Raw genomic sequence first — 21923 nt, 5'->3', positions numbered from 1 at the left:
ACAGTCTGGTTCGAAAGCCAAGACAGCAGATTGCAGCCAACACTTTGTGGAGCTGGACATGCTTAGAGTAAATGCTTAGTCACATAAAGAATTAAGTGCTTCAGAATTAAGTGCTCAACCCGTAGCACTTTGTGTTTTCTGTCTTCTTGGTGGCATTGCTTGTCTGTAACATCATCAACTACTCATCAAGGGCCAGTCCTTCTTCCAGGCTTCACTCTTTCTAACTGTGGAGCTATCCAAGCAGATGCAGATGTGCATGTTCACCCACTCATGCTGGCAAGAGTCCAGAGCAAAAGCAGGCTGGGGTCTCCTGCACTAAAATCCTCTTCTTTTTTCTCTATCCTGGTCTTTGTAGTTGAAGGGAAGGAAAAGGAAAGCTGGAATATGTATTTGTTCCTGTTAGCACAGGTAAGGGCAGACTCAGGGCACCTTAGCCTGCATGTTTGCTGGGGCTGGACATGGTATCAGGGAACAATAACCTGCTCTGTGGTGCTCCTTGCTTCACACACTGAGCAGAGACTTGGCACAGCAAGGAACCTGGCCTAGGAATCTGACAGTAGTAACTGCACAGCTATTCATTTTCTTACTGATTTAGGTTCATACCAAAAGTCAGTCAGCACTGAAGGCATTTTGCCTCTCTCACTCCTCTTCTTAGCCTGTATTAAAGTGGGAAAAACATCAGTTTTGGAGTAATTCCTGGTTTCTTTCCATTTCCTTTGCATGCCAGTAGAAATAAGCAGTGCTTGTGCTTTCAAAGGGGAAGAAGAACTAAATCAACACAAATTGCACACTACAACATCCTCAGCTTGCCCTGTGCCCTCCCGTGTTCTGCCAACAGTTCTCCTAAGAAACAGACAAGCTAGTGTTACATGGCAGCAGCTTCTGTGGGCAAGCAAGGAGATGCTTGGAACTTCTGTTCAGGGCCTGTACAAAAGGGTCTAGGTGCAAAGCTTTCTGCAGATTAATGAACAGAAACTTGTTGCTTGGCTGGCTTTTTGGAAAGAGAGCAGGCTTGGAAAGGGGTCTTTGCAACCCTTACTTTTATGGTGCAACTAAAATTATGTCATTTACAGCCACGTTACAGCTCCACCCTCTTACAAAGATGTTCATGGAGGGGAAAGCATCAGACAGCAAAGGTCATGGGCTACACTGATGTCCTGGTCTGCATGTTTTTGCTGTGCAGTTAGCTTTGGACCAGAGACCTACAGTGTCCCAAAGTGTGAGTGCCAAGTTGGTTAAACAGTGTCTCCAGGATACCTTGTACTCTGCTCCAACTTAATTTGTTTGCACTGAATTTCTCTGATTTTAGATTACAGACTTCTTTGTTCAGGGAATGTCATCTTGTCCCATGCTCAGAGCCTGGGCAGTTCACCCACAGACTGAACCTCCTCTGCCTTTAACACTTTCAGTAGCTTGCAGCAAGCAGAAGCTGTGCTCTCCCTTCTCCCACATGATATTAATCAGGAGGGTTTTAGTGCTAGCAGTGTTGTCATCTGTGTTTCTTGGCACTGCTTTCAGCTTGTCTCTCTCAGCGCTGAAATTAGCCTTGCTTGCAAAGATAGTTCCTTTGATGTCAGTTTTAATGGCAGTGATCTTGGAGAGGGAATTCTGAAGAAGGTTGAATTCCTGCTGAAATTCACTGGCAGGTTGGCACCTATCCACAACAGAAGCATTGAAAAATTCAAGTCTACCAGCAGCAACTGAGTACTCTGATTAAGAACATAACTCCTTTGGCACCTTCCCAACCCTTTCTTCTTGGTTTTGTCCAGAGTGCATGACTTAGTAACTTGCTTTTATTTACATTTTTAAAGAGAGGATATTCACCTCGACTGAGCTGCAGTGTTTAACCATGCAGGCTTTGCTACTTCGTGAGTTTTAGCCTCTTTGTTTTGTGGCATGAGGCATACACACCTCCTCCTGCTTCTCCTGAGACCTTCCCAAACAGCCTCTCCATCAGTTCCATTAACTTTAATTTCCTACACCTCTCCTTCAGGCTGTTAATCACTAACTTTCTCTTAAATCACTTTTCTTGCAGCTCTGTGTGCCCATGCCATATCCTTGGTTAGGTCTCCTTGGGAGGATTTGGGACTTAATTACTCTATGTTATGGTCAGCGCCAGCAGCTTAGTCAATTGCTTCCTGAAACAATTCAGTGCCAAGTCAAGTGTCAGCTCATACATTCTTGTGCACACATACCATAGCAAACCACAGTTTGTCCACGTTTTGTCCTCCTGTGGTGGTGAGGACACAATTTTTGTGTTGAGATTGCACATCATTTGTTTTTGTACAAGTAGATTGTGTTGCCTTCCATTCTTGCCAGCTGAAATCCTCAGCTTCGTTTCAGCCCACTCAAACCAGTAAAAAAGACTCTCTGGTGGCTTCCCATTTGTACTTTTCCCTTCTCAGCTTTTATGGCATGTTGTGAATGAAACTGCAATACACTGATCTCTACCAAACTTGGGTGAGTCCAGGGGTGCACCTCTTAGCTTCACAATCTTCAGCAGAGCAGCTCTAAGCTGTTTTAATTCGCCTTAGTGCCATGGCTTCATCCCTGTGATGGCATTTAGGGTGAAACCAAAGCAGAGTTTCAGCCCCAGTCTTGCTGTCAGCAGTGATAAGAAGACAAAAAGAAATACGTTCAGAACTTCCCAGACTGACACACGGTTTAGATGCAGCTGGTCGAGATGTGGTGCTGCAGAATCAGCCTGTTGGTCTCTCGAGGTACAGCCTATAGGAAGCCATTGGAATGGGCTGCCCAGGGAGGTGGTGCAGTCGCTGTCCCTGGAGGTGTTGAAGCCAAGCCTGGATGAGGCACTTAGTGCCATGGACTGGTTGACTGGCCAGGGCTGGGCGCTAGGTTGGACTGGATGAACTTGGAGGTCTCTTCCAACTTGCTTGATTCTGTGACTCTAAGTAAAATGAGAGCTGGGAGGAGATCAATAACCTACCTCTCATCCAGAGATGGCTTCCTGTCCTGTGGTATCACTCGACTTGAGCAGACTTCACAGGAGCTTGTACTTGCTGATTGCACAGCTAACAAGACAGCCTAGTTCTGACTAAGGAACAAAGCTTTCCAGAAGATTAATTTACACACGATGCAGCAGGCACTGAAGAAAGAAGCTTTTGTAATCATTAGCTCCTTAGTGAAGAGCGTGGAGAGTGGGAACAGTACACTGGGCAGTTGCAACAGCAGCACAGAATCAAGCAACCTGGCGAGGACAGGGTCACAATCTGGTGTTCTAATAGCTTAATGTGCAGATCTGAGGAGGAATTCTCTATAAATGACACTCTCCTACTCTGTGTGGAGTATGAGACAGAGGTTTTAGTGCTGTTTTTCTAGCTGCTACATAGATTCACGGTGGGAAAGTCTCTGCCCTGCTGAGTCTGCTGCCTAAGACAGGACAGCAGTCTGTGTCTGGATAAACTGGGGTCGCTGCAGGTATGGTCAGAAGCATTTGCTCGTTTTCCTAGCCAGGACTCAGCACTGCCCTTTGAACCCTTCAGAAAGGCCCCCGCAGACACATGCCTGCTTAGCTCTCCCCTCCCGACGAGCGCAGCTCGCCGACTGCCGCCGCAGCTTTGGCCCGGAGCCGCCTGTTGACACAGTCAAAGTCCTGCTCCATCAGGTGATCGCCCTCAGCACCATTGTCCCAGGCAGCAGAGGACAAGCTCTCTTTGGCGCTCGTAGCCAGGCGGGTGGCGGTGCCACGCACCAAGGGCATCGCCACCCCTGTCGCAGCCGCCTCGGCTCCTGCTGTTTGCTGGCTGCCGAGCGGCAGGACGCGGCTCGGGCTCCAGGGCTTCCCCCAGCGCCCTCTTGTGGACAGCTGATGCAAGCGCCAGGCTCGCCCGTGGGCGCAGGAGATGTTCTCTCTCTACACCTTTTTATGGGCAACGTTAGCTCTGTGGCTGCTAACGCGGGCGCTGGCAACTGAAATCTCAGGCTTGAATCCTGTGCTTTTCTTCCTTTAAAAGCCAGAGGCAAATCGAATGCATAAGAGAGCTTTTTATAGCTGGTAAAACATAAGCACCAAGTAAATCCACGGGCAACAGGTAGCTCAGCTGTAACAGGGAGCATTTGTATGCCTAGAAGTTCTGTAGCCATGGGCAAATATTGGTGTTCTCTCGATCTGCTTGATTGGCCAGGGCTGGGTGCTAGGTTGGACTGCATGAGTTTGGAGGTCTCTTCCAACCTGCTTGATTCTATGATTGTGTGATCAGCATTGTGATTCCCACCCTAGCTGTAGAATTTGGTCTCTGGCTGTACATCACTTACCCTGCAGCTTACTTTTTTCTTGGGATTCCTGATGTTTGTAGCAGGACTCTGCCTGCAGGTAACATGCACAGCCACAGGCATGCACGTGTGCATAGCCACCCATGCAGACAGAGACATGCTGAGGCTTTAATTGACTTGAACGGCTGTTTATTTTGTTACAAGACTTATTTCTCTACTGGTCTGTTTGCACTGCTTTGTTTTAGCTTCACCTAATGCACTGGAACTCCACACTGTACAGCAGCATTGATGAGGCAGTGGGGAAGAAGCATGGCATAGCTATTATTGCTTTGTTTGTGCAGGTAAGTTTCCTGTGCTGCATTTGTCACTATGCACTGCCATTTGTCTGAGGAAAAGGAACTCCTTTCTGTTTTCTCTCATTTCTAATGATTTCATAAAGGAGGACAACGTATGACTGCAGGTGTTCTGTTCAAAAGGTGCTTCTGGTACTTTTACCACAAACTAGGTGTTGGAAGGGACCTCTGGAGATCATTGAGTCCAACCAGAGCACCCACAGCAGCTTGCCCAGGTCTGAAATGTCCAGATGGCTTTGGAATCTCTCCAGGGGAGACTCCACAACCTCTCTGGGCAGCCTGCATCAGTGCTCTGACAACCTCACAGCAAACATTTTTATCTTGTTGTTCAGATGGAACTTTCTGTGTTCCAGTTTGTGCCCATTGCTCCTTGTCCTGTCACTGGGTACCACTGAGAAGCATCTGTCCCTATCCTCTCGCACCCCACCCTTTCACTTTTGCTGAGCATTGGGAAGATCCCCCTGGGTGTGCTCTTGTCTGGGCTAAACAGCCCCAGGTCTCAGCCATTCCTTCTCACAGAGATGCTCCAGGCCCCTTAGCATCTTTGTAGCCCCCATTGGACTCTCTGCAGTGGTTCCCTGTCTCTCTGAGAGGATGTAATGCAAGCTGGAAGTTCACCTCATAGTCTAATTGCTGTTGAGGGCTGCACCCTATATAGAAGATTCTCAGTTTTAGTCCTCAAAGACTCACCCTCCTCATGAGAAATGACAAACTGTTTCATTTAAATGGGTTTGTAAGAAGAGGCTTAGAGTTCATGCTGAGATCAAATGGATTTCCTTTCACAGCAATATCATTAATTTGTCGTATTTCATAACGAGTTTCTGAGTGCCTTTGAGCTTTACCTCTGTTTGAATTTAAAGGTACATTGGTAACAGCTCCAGCACTCAGATAGAACTGCTAAAAATGGAAGTTTGGAGGTCCTCAGCTTTGTATCCTAGAGGGCTGTGTGATAATTGCTTATGTAAGTTCTAATTCCAGCAGAGGTAACCTTCAGGTTAGTTAGAAAGTTACATATAATAAGTTCTTAAATCAATCTGAAACTTCAATGATGCATTTTCCATTTCTGGTTTCTCACCCTCATCAAGAATTCTGTAGCATCCCAGTGTGTTTTTTTCATTAGCCAAGAGAAGCAAACCATAATTACAGCTGACTGAGGGAAAACAGTATTTATGCTGTTTGTTAAAGGAGCAGGGAGAGCTAATTCCCAGGGTTTTTTTCCTGTTAAAGGCATGGAAATAGAATAGTTTCCCATCAAAGGTTTAAAAAATGGCATTTGAAGGTCAGAGAAAATATTTTTGCAGATTTAAGTGACAGCCTTTGTTGATTATTAATTTAGACACAACGTCTTTGCAGGCATTTCTGCAGCTTTTATGCACTCCAAAGATTTTAAGTTGGGACAAAAGAAAATCCTCTCCAATTCCTAGAAATAGCAAAGTACCTTTTGTTGACCCTTGGTTGTTTTCCCAGTGACTGCTGTGCCATTCTGTTCCAAGAGCAACAAAAAGCAGGCAGACTTCTCAGGGTCTAGCTCTTGTTCTCACTTACGCCCTCTTCATTGCTCACCTCCTCTGTGTACATGTTGGCACAGAAATCAGCTGCAAGGGAGTTCTGAGCCTTCCTATTCTGACAACAGAACCACAGAAACATCCAAGTTGGAAAAGCCCCTCAGGATCACCAAGTCCAACCTAGAACCCCTCCTAGAACCCTACAAGATTCACCTTAAGCCATATCCCTAAGCACTACATCCAAATGACCCTTAAATGCATCCAGGATTGGACAAGTTTGTTCTGAAGGTAAAAGCTAAGGTCCTAGGTTGAGTGATCTGGATCAGAAGCAGCTGAAGTCAGTGTGCAGAGTGAGCAATGTCTGTGGAAAGCAAGAATCTCTTGTTTCAACTTTGGGTTTCTTTGCAAAGCTACATCTTCAGTGCCTTAAAGGTGTTTGGAGCCAGCAGCTTCCCAGAGATGTCATGAGGGTGAGGATCTGCAGGCAGGAGAAAAACTCCTGTGGGCTTCAGAGATTCCTTGGGCCAGATTTGTAACACTATGGGAATAAATCACAAGATGCCTGTCATGGCTTGTTCCCTCTGTTCCTTTCTGTGCCTTTTTCTGACAGAAACAGTGAGGACAAATGGTATCCTTGGCATTTAGATGCCATCATTCTGCATGATTTTGACTCCACATGCAGTGAACAGTGAAAAATTTGGGTTAGTCAAAACTTGCCAGACTTAACTGTGACTCATTCTCTTGTTCTGTGAGTTTCTGTCTCTTTTTCCAGTGACAGAACACTGGAACAGGCTGCCCAAGGGAGTTGTGGAGGCTCCCTCTCTAGCGGTAGTCAAAGCCTGCCTGGATGTGTTCCTGTGTGATCTGGTATAGAAGATCCTGCTCTGGCAGGGGGTTGGACTGGCGAAGCTCTGGAGGTCCCTTCCAGCCCCTGACATTCTGTGATCCTTTAAAGTTGTTAGCACCCTGTTTACTTTTGACTGGTTGTTTTGTAGTGATTTCACTGTTTGGAGCTGCCATGGTTTGGTGTATTTGGTTAGCCCAAAGGCTGTGTCGTGTAACTAAAACCAGCTATAGAACTTAATGGCTCTGGCTGATCTCTGTCTTGCTTCACTGTTCCTGAGCTAGCAGAATGCTGAAACTCATCTTCTCTTGCTGTATTTCAGATAGGAAAAGAGCATGTAGGCCTAAAGGCTGTGACTGAAATTCTCCAGGACATCCAGTACAAGGTAAGGCAATGTCTGAAGAAAAGTTGCCTTCACTTGACCGGGCAGTTAAGTGAACACAGGGTCTGTGTGATCCAAAGGAAAGGTTTCAGATGTGTCTGTCCTAAAATTCCACTTGGGGGCCTGCATCAGAATCTCTGCATTTTACAGTATTCAGGTAATGTGCAGTCTTTGTAGTGACTTCGTTTTCTTCTGACCAGAAAGGTTGATCTGTACCAGTAGCAGAGCAGCTTAACTTGGCAGTGATGCTCTTGGAGCCAGAGCGAATGCAAGCACTGCAGTGTGCTCAGTGAACACCAGCAGCAGTATCTCCAAGCTTATCTGGTTTTGATTTGTAGAGGCAAAGAATAGATGAACTTGAGCAGCCAAACTGCCTTCCAGTGGGAAATCAGCAAAACACCTCACAATGCCTCTTGTCAGGTGGATTATGTGTGGGGATCCTAAAGGACAGATAAAAAAGCCTAGCAAGACTGAGGAGCAAAGAGGCTCTCCAGAATGTTGATGTTATCTTAAATGACCTCAGGCAAGTTATTTCCATCTCTCTGCTTCATAATCCCTGTCTGTAACAGAGGAATAATTGTACTTCCCTTGGATTGCCAAGGATTTTGATCTGTGTTGCTGAGATGTTCTGTGGTGGTCTGAGGAGCTGAACTGCTGAAGCATGGAGAAATTAGAAGCTGTTATTAGAAGAGAATTGAAAGTATTTTAGTCAGATAATATCTGGTAAACTTCGGCCATGCTGTTCAATATTGCAAACTCACTGTTTATGAAGGTGTCAGAGAGAGGAGCAGTGTAGAAAACCCTCTGGATTCATTGCTGAAAGGACATCAAAGCAGAGGAACCTCATGAAAGGGCTTTGTCGTTGTGAGCATGCTGTGCTAACAGCTTTCAGGCAACAGCAAACATCCTTTTGGCATATAGAGAGTTGTTTGCATGGAAATATGTGGAACCAGCTTTATATTATGAATTCTTATTCTGTTGGTCAAGGAAAAGCTCCCTTTGACCTTTGTTTTTTAAACTAATTCTGTATGGAACCTCTGAGTTTCGTGTGGAAAGTGTCAAGGCTGGGACCTGGAAGGAGCCAAGGCAAAAATTTGCTGAGCTAACCTTAGAAGTAATATAGAAAATAGAATAAGCCCCCATGATTGTGCAGCTGCAAGGGCAAATGCAGTGCTGATTAAATGGGAGCTACTGATGAGGTTGCTTTGCACAGGAGTTCAAGGCTTCAGGTTATAAGAACACCTCTCCATTCATCATCCCTTTTAATGAGAAACTAGAGATAAGATTGATTTGTATTCATTTTTTCAGGGAAAGTCCAAAACAATCCCCTGTTTTAATCCCAACTCTTTATTGCCAGGTAGGTGCTTTTGCTTACTTCTGGTGTGTGTGGATTATGATCTGGGTGCAGAGGTTGAGACAGTCTTGATGTAAAGCAACACTCAAGTGCACGTCTGAGAGTGTGCCCCAGGAGGTGGTACCTAGTGGTGCTAACAGGGATAGAGATGAGGTCCAGCTGGAACTTAGGCTAAATCCACACCTTTGTTGTGTGAGGGGATTGTCAGCCTCTAGTCCAAGCATTGCTGGCATCACTGTAGTTAGTTTTTGTGATGATTTATTGTCCCACCTAGATGGGGAGCAGTGTGTACTCCATTCCGTGCTGTGGCAGAAAATAGGCAGCGTAAGGTTACACACTCACACAGAATCCCAGCATGGTGAGGGTTGGAAGGGACCTCTGGAGATCATCCAGTCCAGCCCTCCTGCTAAAACAGGGCACCCACAGCAGCTTGCCCAGGATCACAATGGCCAGGGGGGGTTGGAATCTCTGCAAAGGAGACTCCATCACCTCTCTGCTCCAGGGCTCCAGCACCCTCACTCCAAAGAAGTTTCTCCTCCTATTCAGATAGAATCTCCTGGGTCCCAGTTTGTGCCATTGCCCCTTGGCCTGTTGTTGGGCACCACTGCAAAGAGTCCAGCCCTGTCCTCTTGACACCCCATGTTTAACTATTGGTCAGCACTGAGAAGGTCCTCTGGCACTGCTCTTCTCCAGGCTCAGCAGCCTCAGAGCTCTCAGCCTTTCCTCCTCACAGAGATGCTCCAGGCCTCTCAGCATCTTTGTTTCTTCTGCTGGACTGTCTCCAGCAGCTCCAGGTCTCTCTTAAACTGGGGAGCCCAGAACTGGACAGAGTACTCCAGATGTGGTCTCAATGGTCAGAGTAGAGGAGGAGGAGAACCTTCCTCAGCCTGCTGGTCACACTGTTCTTAATGCACCCCCAGTATTCCATTGGCCACCTTGGCTACAAGAGCTCATTGCTGGCTTGTGGTGAACTTTTCCACCAGGTCTTTCTCTACAGAGTTTCCTTACTAAGGAAGGTTTTTGGCAGCATCTCAAAAGACAAAGCCATAATGCAATGATAGTTGTGTAGCATACAAGGAGCAGTGGCAATGGGAGGCAAATTCAGCTTCATCTAGCTACAAGTGAAAGGGCAGCAATAAGCAGCAACCACTTCCTCCACCACACCTTGAGACAAAAAGTGACTTAAAAAAAGCAATACTGCAAGATGAATGTTTCTGTAAGGAGTCCTGAGCTGCATTCTGTGTCACAGTGGCAATAGCTTTTCATTTTACAAAGCAATCCAGGTCTACATTAAATGACAAGTACATCAAAAGACTATTATTCAGGTTGCAAAGTCAAATGCTCAGCAATTAGGAATTGCAAGGAATTAAAGCTGCCTGTGTCTCTTCGTGCAGATGTATCAGAAACCCACTTCTACTTTTCCAGGCCCCCTACATCACAGTTCCTGTGTGATGCTGATCAAGTCATAACCCACAGTTCTCATAAGTCATCTCTAACTGTGTCTTCCTCATTTTCTAGGTGCCCGACTTGAGATCATGGGGTCTGATTTGCAGAAGTGCTGAGTGCTTTCACCTCCAGCTGAAGTCAATGGGAGCAGTGCTCTGACTGCATTAAGTGCTATAGAAAGTTAACTACTCTTGAGAAATCAGGTTCTAAGCATCTCACATTGAACACCTCAGAATGAACAGATGCATTTGGCTTTAACTTCTGGGTGCCTCAGTTCCCCAGATTTAAAGTGTGTGTGTGTGGGTCATCTGTCCTTCCTCACCACACTGGGGGTGTTGGAAGGATGAATTGATCCACGTTTGTGAAGCACTCAGACACAGAAGAAATGAGTGCATTAGAAATAGGGAATTGGGAAAATGGGACCCTTCTCACAAGCAGGGTTTGAATAGCATGGGGTGAAGGAGACCAAGGACCACATAGTGTGCTGAGAGACCCAAATCTTATTAGATGCCTTTTAAAAGAAATTCATCTATCTTGGCAAGTAAACCATGAAAGGGGAAAGGAAGAGGACATAAGAATATGGTGTCACAGTGCCTGCACAGGATAGGCTGAATTAATTCTTGCAGTTCTTGACTTCTGAGTGTTTGATAATGCAGCTTGCTTCCAAGGGCTTTGAAGTTCCCTAAGGGAGAAAGAAAGTTATACCAACCACCCCAAATCTGTTCATGGACACTCGCAGGCTTTGTTAGCAAGGTTTAGTTCTGCTGGTACACCTCTGAGCAAGCAGTGAGGTGGCAGTAGCAGGTTAGGTCAGCCAAGCCAGTTTATTAATTCCCAGTCTCCCATTGTGTCCTTGTCATGCTAGTGACAACCTTCCCTCTAGCTCTTCATGCCATGATTAACTGCCCTTTGTCTTTCTTCCTCTTTAGGTTTGCTTCTTGTCCTCTTTTACAGCCAGGCAGCTTCCTCTCCATACTTCTTAAGGGGTGTAAGGGAGTCATTTGTGAGTGTGACTCACAGCAGCCCAGAGTAGTCTCACTTAGGCAGTGTGGTGTGACCAGAATCCTTGATGAGTTAACTAAAAGATGTTGGGTGTAGAGTTGAAACTGCTTGCACTATGAGGAGAGGCTGAGGGAGCTTGGGGTGTGCAGCCTGGAGAAGAGGAGGCTCAGGGCAGACCTCATTGCTGTCGACAACTACCTTCTCCAGGATGAAATAATCCTGCAAGAGAATAGTGGACAGTGCCTGGCAGGTTGTATTCTCACCTTAGCCTCCTGCACACTGATTTCATCACATGAGCAGTGGCAGGTTGTGTTCTCACCTTAGCTTCCTGCACACTGATTTCATTGCATGAGCAGTGGTAGGTTGTATTCTCACCTTAGCCTCCTGCACACTGATTTCATCACATGAGCAGTGGCAGGTTGTGTTCTCACCTTAGCTTCCTGCACACTGATTTCATCACATGAGCAGTGGCAGGTTGTATTCTCACCTTAGCCTCCTGCACACTGATTTCATCACATGAGCAGTGGCAGGTTGTGTTCTCACCTTAGCTTCCTGCACACTGATTTCATTGCATGAGCAGTGGTAGGTTGTATTCTCACCTTAGCCTCCTGCACACTGATTTCATCACATGAGCAGTGGCAGGTTGTGTTCTCACCTTAGCTTCCTGCACACTGATTTCATTGCATGAGCAGTGGTAGGTTGTATTCTCACCTTAGCCTCCTGCACACTGATTTCATCACATGAGCAGTGGCAGGTTGTGTTCTCACCTTAGCTTCCTGCACACTGATTTCATTGCATGAGCAGTGGTAGGTTGTATTCTCACCTTAGCCTCCTGCACACTGATTTCATCACATGAGCAGTGGCAGGTTGTGTTCTCACCTTAGCTTCCTGCACACTGATTTCATTGCATGAGCAGTGGTAGGTTGTATTCTCACCTTAGCCTCCTGCACACTGATTTCATCACATGAGCAGTGGCAGGTTGTGTTCTCACCTTAGCCTCCTGCACACTGATTTCATCACATGAGCAGTGGCAGGTTGTATTCCCACCTTAGCTTCCTGCACACTAACCTCATCATATGAGCAAGCCCATAGATTCCTGTGCACTAGTTTCATCAGGTTGTAAATTCTCACCTCAGCTTCCTGCACACTGATTTCATCACATGAGCAGTGGCAGGTTGTATTCCCACCTTATCCTTCTGCACACTGATTTCATCACACGAGCAAGCCCATAGCTTCCTGCACACTAATTTCATCAGGTTGTAAATTCTCACCTTAGCTTCCTGCACACTAACCTCATCACAGGAGCCAGCCCATGGCTATTGCTAGCTGCCCTGACTGCAAGACACCATCACCTTCCTTCAGGGCACTAACCCCCACCCCATTTCTGTTCATTTCAGATCCCCTGCTGCGTGACTACTGGGTGTATGAGGGCTCCCTCACCATCCCCCCCTGCAGCGAAGGTGTCACCTGGATATTGTTCCGCTATCCTCTGACCGTATCCCAGGTGCAGGTAACAGCTGTGCCTCCAGTGACCTTGGGCTATGGTTATGAGCTAAAGGTTATAGCGTGCAAATAGATATATCAGGACATTATCTCTCTTCCCCTTGAAGATCCCATTAGATCAGTACATGGCTTTTCAAGTAAAGGTTAAACCTTTTGAGTCACTGAAAGCAATGCAAAGGTCAGAGATGAAAAAAAAAACCCCACAACTTTATTGTTCATGATCTGCATTTGAAATAATTCTTTATGGAAGAGAAAGAGAAAGGAAGGAGTCGATGGGTAGGAGAAATTTGATCCTTTATAATTGTGAGCTTTCAAATATTGCAGCTTTTTGATGGTAGGGGAATAGCAAAGCACAGGGAGACACTGGAGAGTGAAAAATGTTAACACAGGGCAGTGAGCTATGTGGCCTTGAACTGTATTTAACTTCTCTTGCTCTTTTTGGCTTCTGTTTAATAGGTGTCAGATGGAAACCTACCTGTTTAAACTCGATTTTGCACTTAAGGTGTTTTAAAGTGGCTCCTTTTTTTCTTCCCCATGTGAGCCTTTCTATAGAGAACATTTCAAACCTGTCCACAAATAATCCCTGTACAAACAATAAAAGCTCCTGGTGAATATTCTCCCACAATCTGTGAATCCCAGCTGGAGGAATCTGGGTTTGATTTAAGTGAAACTGCCTTGAATCCTTGGAGCTGAACACATTGGGTTTCGTTACCTGCTCTGTGCAGATGTGCCATGGTCTAGTTGACTGAATAGCATAGATTGCACTGCAAATGGCTTGCTAATGGATCTAAACACGTTGGTTTTCCACGTGTCATTAGCTTGTGGAACTTTCTGCTGTGGGATTCTAATGAACACATCTTAGGAAACTTGAAGAGATGTGTCTGAGTGCTGGGAGGCTCTGTGGTTACAGCTGGTGAGAGATAAAATTCAAGGCTTCCTGGTTTCTGTCCATGTCTACATGGTTTTGAAAGACTTGCTTAGATAACAATTCCACCACTGGCCTGGGCAGCTTGTTCCTGGGTTTAGCCACTCCTTCAGTGAAGGAATCTGTACTAATGTCCAACCTAAAGCTCCTATGGCACAACTTGAGGTTCTTTCCTCTCATCCTGTCACTTGTTACCTGGAAGAAGAGACTGACCCCTACCCCTACCTGGGCACTCCAGCTTTCAAAGCTGCAGAAGTGGTTGGCCAGGGCTGATTTTAACCATTAGTCCCCTGATGAGAAGTGTAACTAAGCTTCCTCATGCCTGTTTTGCTTCCTTTCAGATAGAGGAATTTCGTCGGCTGAGGACACATGTTAAAGGTGCTGAACTTGTAGAGGGCTGTGATGGAATCCTAGGAGATAACTTCAGACCAACTCAGCCACTTAGCGACAGAATCATCAGGGCTGCATTTCAGTAGCAGGAGGGGAAAGACAGCAAAGCCAAATCGTTATTCAGGTAAGCCTGAAATAGTTCATACAGTCATGAAATGGCTTAGATTGGAAGGGACCTTAGAGATCATCTACTCCAACCTCCTCTCCATGGACAGGGATGCCTCTCACCCAGACTCAGCTGCTAGTTGGGTTCTTTAGTGGCTGGAATCTAGTGAATGATTTAGTGAATGGAAATGTTTGTGTTGATTTCAGTACAGAGTGAATCCCTCATGGTTAGATCACACTTGTAGCTTTCAGTGTCTGCTGCTGGAGTGAGCAACAGCTCTGTGTGCCACTGGTATGTGACAGAGCTCTAACTCAGATTCACTGCTTGAATTCTTACCATGTTTTCAGAACAGGAGAAGGCTCCAAGGTGAATTTATTGTGGCTTTTCAGTATCTTAAAGGGGCTACAAGAAAGCTGGGTAGGGACTTTTTGGGCTGTCAGGTGGGGATAGGAGTGGGGGGAGTGCAACAAACCTAGAAATGGGGAGATTCAGACTGGATGTTGTCTGGTGCTATCTGTTAAAACTCAGGGGAGTAGTTCTGGAATGAAGCTCTTTGTTCTCAGAGGAGACCTTTTTCAGCTTCTTTTCTACCCTTTCTCCCTGCTTTACATGTCACTTGGTCCCATGGTCTAGCCTTGAGTTCTGTGGTAAAGGAATGGACTTGATGATCTGTGAGGTCTCTTCCAACCCTGACGATACTGTGATACTGTGATACAAGGCTGTTCTTCCTCAGCCAGCCTGAGTCTTGGGCAAAATGAGTGCAGGTACAAAAAGAAACGAACTAACTTCTGTCATGGCTAATTTTTCATATTTCATTGATCAGGTTAGTTGCTGCTCCTTGTCCTCACTGAGGTTTTCATCTTTCATGGGCTCACAGAGCAAGAATTTAAGGCTGGCATTGGATTCAGTGCACGAGAGCTAATGGAGATGTAAATCTGTCCTATTCCTATTTAATATCTACATCCCAGAAGCTAAGCCAAGAAAGCAAAACATTGGTCCTTGAATAGTATTTTCTCACCCCCCCTATTTAATCATGGGCACATCCCTAAGCCCAGCTCTCAATTCCATGGCTCTCTGCAGTCACCAGCTGCCATCGCTTTCATCCTGAAATGGATGTTGCAAATTCATCCTGGCTTCTGCATCAACATTACTTGGGGGAAGAAAAAAAAAAATCATAGCAATATTAAAGTACATTTTTTTTCTGGGAGAGTGAATAATGCCCTCAGGCCAGTGCAGGTAATTCAAGTCTGTAAGAGTGAAATTACTTGACACGCCGAGTTTGGCTTTTAAGCATGGAAGAGTTTCCTTTACAATGCTGGAATTGAAAGGGAAAAATTCCCTTTCCCCTCTCCTTTTATTTTTTTCCCTTCCCCTTTCACATCTGAAATTTTATTACATCTGTCAATACTTAGATTTGGTTTAAATAATAAGATTTGCCTTGGCCATGCTGCAAAAAATAATCTGCCCTTCTAATTCCCAAATTATGGAAGGTGTATCAAGAGGAGTGTGGCCAAGCAGGTCAAAAGAGAGGATTCTTCCCTTTTACTCTGCTCTTGTGAGTCATAGAATGAATCATAGAATGGCTTAGGTTGGAGAGGACCTCAAAGGTCATCCTGTTCCAACCCCCTGCCATAGGCAGGGACACCTCCCTCTAGAACAGGTTGCTCAAGACCTCATCCAACCTGGCCTTGAACATCTCCAGGGAGGTTGTGAAGCACAGAAACACCAAATATGATCTTAAAGGGGCTACAAGAAAGCTTGGGAGGAACTTTTGAGACTATCAGGTAGGGATACGAGTGGGAGGAGTGGAACAAACCTGGAAATGGGTAGATTCAGCTTGGATGTTAGGAAGAAGCTGTTTAGCATGAGGGTGGTGAGAGCCTGGAATGGGTTGCCCAGGGAGGTGGTGGAAGCCTCATCCCTGGAGGTGTTTAAGGCCAGGCTGGATGAGGCTGTGGGCAGCCTGCTCTAATGTGAGGTGTCCCTGGTGATGGCAGGGGAGTTGGAGCTGGTTGAGCCTTGTGGTCCCTTCCAACCCTGACTGATTCTACAGGATCATGCAGAGTGTTCTAGCAGAGCATCATTACTCCACTGACACTGAAGATCCAGGCAGTTGCAAGTCCTTGCTCTTCCTGCAGTTTGTAATTCTGCTCCTTTCATGTGGATGGAAGCAATGCAACACCTGTGTGCAAACAAGCTTGCAATGAGCAGACAGCAGTGGTTTGAAGATAAAGAACAAACAACCCAAGTTAGTTTGGGCTACTGGAAATGTTTTCTGCAACTGGTGATGGTCACTGGGGGAAGAGCAGGGCGGCAGTGACTGCTGCTAGCAGCAGTGCTATGACTAACACCACAGGTTATGGCAGAGCAGTGCTAAAAAGCAAAATGCAACTGTAATTTAGAAGAGATTTTTTTATGCCTCCCCAGAGCTGGAGAGAAGCAAAGGTACACTTTAGTTAGCAAGACACTGCTAAATGCCCTCAGAGCTAGATGGAGACTCAATAAATTGTGACCTTTTCATGCTTTCAGGAAAGATGAGGATTCATAAGGCAGGCAGACCTCTTTTCTGAGGCTCTCTGAAGCCATAACTTTGGGTGGTCAAGGCCAGGTTGAATGAGACCTCGAGCAGCCAAGTCTAATTGAGAGGTGTCCCAGCCTGTGGCAGGGAGGTTGGAGTGGATGATCTCTGAGGCACCTAAGCCACTCTGTGAGTCTATGTAGAGAAATGCCTCTGAAAGAGGAGTAAAGCCTTAGCCACTCTGACCACCAGCAGTAGCATAGCCCCATCAGTCTTTTGTCAGACAACACCTTCAGTGTTTCTGTAGCAAACACAGCTGAAATCTTCAGCTTGCTTGGCAATTAGGCCCCTGTCCAAAAGTAATCCATTCCCACAATAGCTGCCCAAATCCCAGTTCAACTTAATTTCACCGACTTTGATTTTTGGACTAAAAGCATTAAGCTTGAACTAGTGAAAAATGTACAAAATGTGCATTCAATTAAGGAGTAATTAGATCCTCAATCACCCTTACATCACACTAGGGATTAGCCAAGAAAGGAGAGAGATACTCCTCACTGCAGTACATAAAACACTTTTCATAATTAGTTTAGCACTAATTGAGACTGAGGGAGTGTCTCTGTGTCACAATGTCTACATGGAACCTTAAGGACACAACGATTTTGGCTTCATTTGAGCTTCCTTGCTTGAATTTTTCAGTCCAGTTTACATATCCAGTGTCTTCTGTCCAGGCAAGAGGAACTTTGCTTGTTCTGTGCAGGTTGATCCTTGCACCCTCATAGCAGGAGCCCACTGAAGAATGTACCAAGTGATGCTGCCCAGAGGGATTGTGGAGCCTCCTTCACTGAAGCCATTCAAAACCTGCCTGGATGCCTTCCTGTGTGACCTGTGTTCAGTGGTCCTGCTCTGGCAGGGGGGGTGGACTGGATGATTTTTTGAGGTCCTTCCCAACCCCTGACATTCTGTGGTCTTCCTGAGCTGGAGAATGACTTGCTACTCCATGGTTTTGGATGTTTACACCATTGTATCAAACCCCAGGAGGAAAGGGGAATCCTCTGAGCTATACACAGAGTGCCAGTGGCTAAAACCAGTTGCTCCATGAAGGGCTTGAAGCCTCACTCGGGAGGCAGCTGGTCGAAAGGTCTTCAAGTTGCCCATCAGATGGTTTTGCTGCCAGACACCATAACCCTTGGGGATATGGAATTCGTGGCACAGATTGTCTTATGAGTGGCCACTGACTTCTTAACAGCACTTCTGGTGACTGGCAGCCTCTATCAGAACAAAAGGAGAAACTCTCTAGAGCTGTGTTGACTCTCTCTGAAAGCCTTTGTAGCCCCAGGTGCCCATTGGCACCCAAGCACTTACTGGTTTTGGGTGTGTGTCCACACCAAGCTATAGTTAACCCTAAAATAACCTCAGGACAAAAAGGAGGTGATGAGCACAGCAGAAAGAAATGGTTTGGTACTCTCAGACCTGCTGCTTCTGAGCTGAGAGCACTGAGGCAACCTGAGCAGCTGCTTTCCTAAGGTTCTGCTGAGGCATGTGAGGATGCTTGCATGAAACCAGATGTTGGTTTACCCCTGTTGCTAATGACTAAGAATATTAGTCCTCCTAAAAGGGACCAATTGGGTGGTTGCTATCTATCTCCTAAGCCCACCTGACTCTCTTGAAGGCAACGTACTCAGCACTTCACTTGGTAGGCTCCCTAAAATAGCAGAGAGGAAAAGAAGTCCCTGTGACTACTCTTGTTTGCCTTTCTACTTTGCAGCCACACTCCCCTCATTAGAATCAGTTATCTGTTTGATTCAGAAAGCTGATTGTGAAGCTTTGTTCAGATTTTTAACTCTGCATTTAACTTTGCCTTTTTATTGCCATTTCCTCCTTTGCTGCTAAATCCTCCAGCACTGGCTTTGCCCTCAAAGAGAAGAATCAGGACCATTATGTCACTGAAGTATAGCCTGGAACTGCCCCCACCTGCTGTCATGAAATCCTGGCTTTTAGTTTTCCCTGTCTCCCTGGATGGACATAAACAGTCTTTCAGACCCACTGCAGAGGAATTCCAGTAACATAATTGTTCCATTCTCTTTTCAGAGAGGGGGAAGACAATGCTCCCACAGTGCCCTCAGATGAGAAATGGAAACTTTGGAGGCTGCTGCTTCAGTTGAACCACAAAGCCTGTATTGTTTGTCTCCATCTAATTCAGCCTTGATAGACAGCTGTGACAGTTGGTCTGTCCGCACGGTCCAGTGACGTTCTGGGAATGGGGCTGTAGGTTAGGGGAGGAGAGCATTCAGTCTTCCAGTTCACACTGGTAACTATTTTTAAATGGTAATTATGATTGCTGATAGAGTTTCTTTGCCATAGCACTCAGTAGTCACCCATGATCCAAATTCTACTGATTTTGACCTGGGCTTGAATGTTCCTATGTAGAAATCCTCATTACTGTTTCGACTGTTAGCTTGGATGTAATTCTGTACCATCTCCTGTGCTGTCAGTAACCATCTTCTGTAGAGGGGAGGTTCCTCCTGTAAAGCTAATAAAAACATTGTTCACAGAGAGTATTGTCCAGACTCAGAACTAATTTTGGGGTGGGGCTGAGTGCCACCCTGCCAAAGCCATGCACGTAACATGGTTTGGCTGAATGAAGCTGAACGACATCTGCATTACAGGAGCCTTGCTGAAATCCAGGACAATCAACAGAGCCACCCGGATTATTTTCTACTTGGTGAGCCGTGGAACTTTGCAAAGAGATGTTAATTCAGGCAGAAAATGATCAGCCTTTGTTCTCCTCTGAGTTATGACAGTTCTGTTTGTCCTGTACATTGCTGAGGGTGGTGGTCTGGGGACTTGCTCTGCGTGTCCTGAGCTCCCTGCACGGCATGGAGGCTGCCAGGCTGGGCCACACATGGCACATCTGACAGAACAGCTACAGAAACGGCAGTCTAAGCCAGCTAAGTCAAGCACAGAGCTCCTGCTGCCTCCAAAACACCGAGATTAGCATGAGAGGAGATGGCCTCCAGTTGCACCAGGGCCTATTTAGGTTGGGTGTTAGAAGAAACTTCTTCACTGAAAGGGTTCTTAAACACTGGAACAGGCTCCCCAGGTAGTTGAATCCTCATCCTTTAAAAGATGCAGAGATGTGATGCTGAGGGACGTTGTTTAGTACCAGATTTGGTTGAGTTGGGTAATGGTTGGATCCAGAGATCTTAAACATCTTTTCCAACTGAAGCAATTCTGTGATTCTCAGATCCAGAGGACAGAGTCCCTGTTGTGGTGTGGGCAGCAGCTTTGATCACATTGGCTGTCAGTGAGATCCACTGCAGCAGCATGAGGAGGGCAGGTTTGTGCAGCTCGTGTGAGTGGAAGAATGTTGGAGGCACAGATGGCAAGCTCCAGGCCAGGGCACAATGGAGATGCAAACCAAGAGTTCACAAAGGGGAGGGTGCTCCTTTGGAGCAGGTCTGGGAGTCATCAATCACCAAGTCATCGCCAGTACATGCAGTGTCAGAAGCTTCATCCACCTCCTCAGGGGCCATGGGGAAAGCTGCTGCTGAACAATGAGTTACAAATTCTCCAGGTCATTTGTGTGTGTGAGGGACAGCAGAAACAGCAGCACAGACCCACGCACCACACACGAGCTGGGGCAGGGGGAGAAGGTCCTGCTGACTGCTCTGTGTGCTCACAGCTGGGTGTGCTGGGGGAACCCTTGCTTGCTTTGGAGACACACTGCAGCCCTCAGCAGCCTGCGTTGCAATCAAGGTGTAGAGAGCACACAGCAAGCAGCTCAACCTGAAACTTTGGGCTTCACAGAGCAGCAACTGGCAAACTGCTCTTCAGGCCTTTAGAAACTTGTGTTTCTTAGGGATGTGTTCATGGAAAGTCTCTCTCCACCTTCTATCCAGATGTGAGGAAGTATAACTCCATCTTAGAGAGAGCACATGAAGTCTTCTCTGGAGGGATTCCAGACCCACCTGGTCACTGTGCTCCTGGGCAACCTGCTGTGGGTGACCCTGCTTTAGCAGAGGGGTTGGACTGGATGATCTCCAGAGGTCTCTTCCAAGCCCCACTATGTTGAGATTCTGTGATTGTCTATCTAGTCAAGGGGTTCAGGATTTCAGTGTTGACCAAACCCCACTTTCCATCTGCAATATCCCTGGCACTCACATCATGTGCTTGTAGCAGCTTCATCGCCTGCAGCCCATTTTCCTTCAGCAGTAACCCTGCAAGCAGCTGCACTCAGAGCCTAGTCCCAGCCTGCTGGCCACTGCCTGCAGCCCCTTTTCCTTCAGCAGTAACCCTGCAAGCAGCTGCACTCAGAGCCTAGTCCCAGCCTGCTGGCCACTGCCTGCAGCCCCTTTTCCTTCAGCAGTAACCCTGCAAGCAGCTGCACTCAGAGCCTAGTCCCAGCCTGCTGGCCACTGCCTGCAGCCCCTTTTCCTTCAGCAGTAACCCTGCAAGCAGCTACACTCAGAGCCCAGTCCCAACCTGCTGGCCACTGCCTGGAGCCTCCTGCCAGTCCACATTTTGCCATAGGGCAGGGAGCAGTCTCTGTGTAAAGTCTCCTGCAGTGCCAGGGCTGGACTGTCCACAGCTGTTGACAGGAGCCTGATTTTTGCCCTTCTTGTTAGATTGGATTATAAAATCCTGAACAAAACCTACCCCAGACAAAGCTGTGTGAGGTGGAAGTGAAGGGGTTTCTGCTAGCTGAAAGCCTACTTCTATCTCCTTGAACCCTGCAGGAGTGGAGCTCACCACGTTCTGACCCTGGCAATTCCCAGGCTGTAAGCACAGAAGACTATTCAGCAGATCGTTTCCCTTGGCACTGAAGGTATTAGCAACTGCTGAGTACTATCTGAGAGGAACTGTAATATTAATACTGTAAATATTGACATTCTGATGAAATCTGAACTAGATCCATTCTCTAAATAAACAAGCTCCTTATCTTGGAGCTGGCTGATGCTATCCTGCCTGTGAAATGCAGATACCTTGCGAGGCAGATGATGTCATGTCTCCACCAAAAGCTCCATTATTTCCCTTTCCTGTGCTCCCTTCCTGTGTTTGCTGTTCTTTCCCCTGTTGCCTTGTGCAGTGAACTTCTGCTTGTACAAATACTGCTTCTGAGGAGCTGGAGAGGTTGGTACATTTGTCCCAGCATTTGTTAGACTTCTTCTTTTGGCTTTGAAAGAGGGAAAGAAAAGCCCTTCACTGGTAAAAGTACTTAGAGCTATATTTTTGTCTTATTATAACAAGAAGTCCATTCACAAAACTCTGAATCTGTTATCAAGAGGACCCAAGCTGCCTGGGCCTTCAGACGACGTGAGGAGTGCTGTGAAGATGTTTAATTGCACTGTAGGCTCCAACCACT

At 46.5% G+C, this 21923-nt stretch overlaps 1 protein-coding gene across 2 annotated transcripts in view; it reads left to right on the top strand.

Moving 5' to 3' along the window:
* Positions 1-19116, top strand: part of CA8 (carbonic anhydrase 8) — a 32684-nt gene extending 13568 nt beyond the window's left edge. Inside the window, exons 4-9 of one of the 2 annotated variants that reach the window (XM_064170579.1) lie at positions 4479-4574; positions 7258-7320; positions 8626-8674; positions 12517-12623; positions 13889-14061; positions 18650-19116. In XM_064170579.1, coding sequence (XP_064026649.1) covers positions 4479-4574; positions 7258-7320; positions 8626-8674; positions 12517-12623; positions 13889-14023 — 450 coding nt within the window. In that variant the 3' untranslated portion in view covers positions 14024-14061; positions 18650-19116. Of the gene's footprint in view, positions 1-4478; positions 4575-7257; positions 7321-8625; positions 8675-12516; positions 12630-13888; positions 14062-18649 lie in introns of both variants that reach the window. The other variant, XM_064170578.1, reaches the window with a different exon arrangement.
* The last annotated feature ends 2807 nt before the right edge of the window (positions 19117-21923 follow it).

This window comes from Pogoniulus pusillus, chromosome 34 (genome assembly GCF_015220805.1).
Source record: "Pogoniulus pusillus isolate bPogPus1 chromosome 34, bPogPus1.pri, whole genome shotgun sequence".
NCBI lineage: Eukaryota > Metazoa > Chordata > Aves > Piciformes > Lybiidae > Pogoniulus > Pogoniulus pusillus.
The sequence above is the reverse complement of the archived record's forward strand: the minus strand, read 5'-3'. Positions and strand labels throughout refer to the sequence as shown.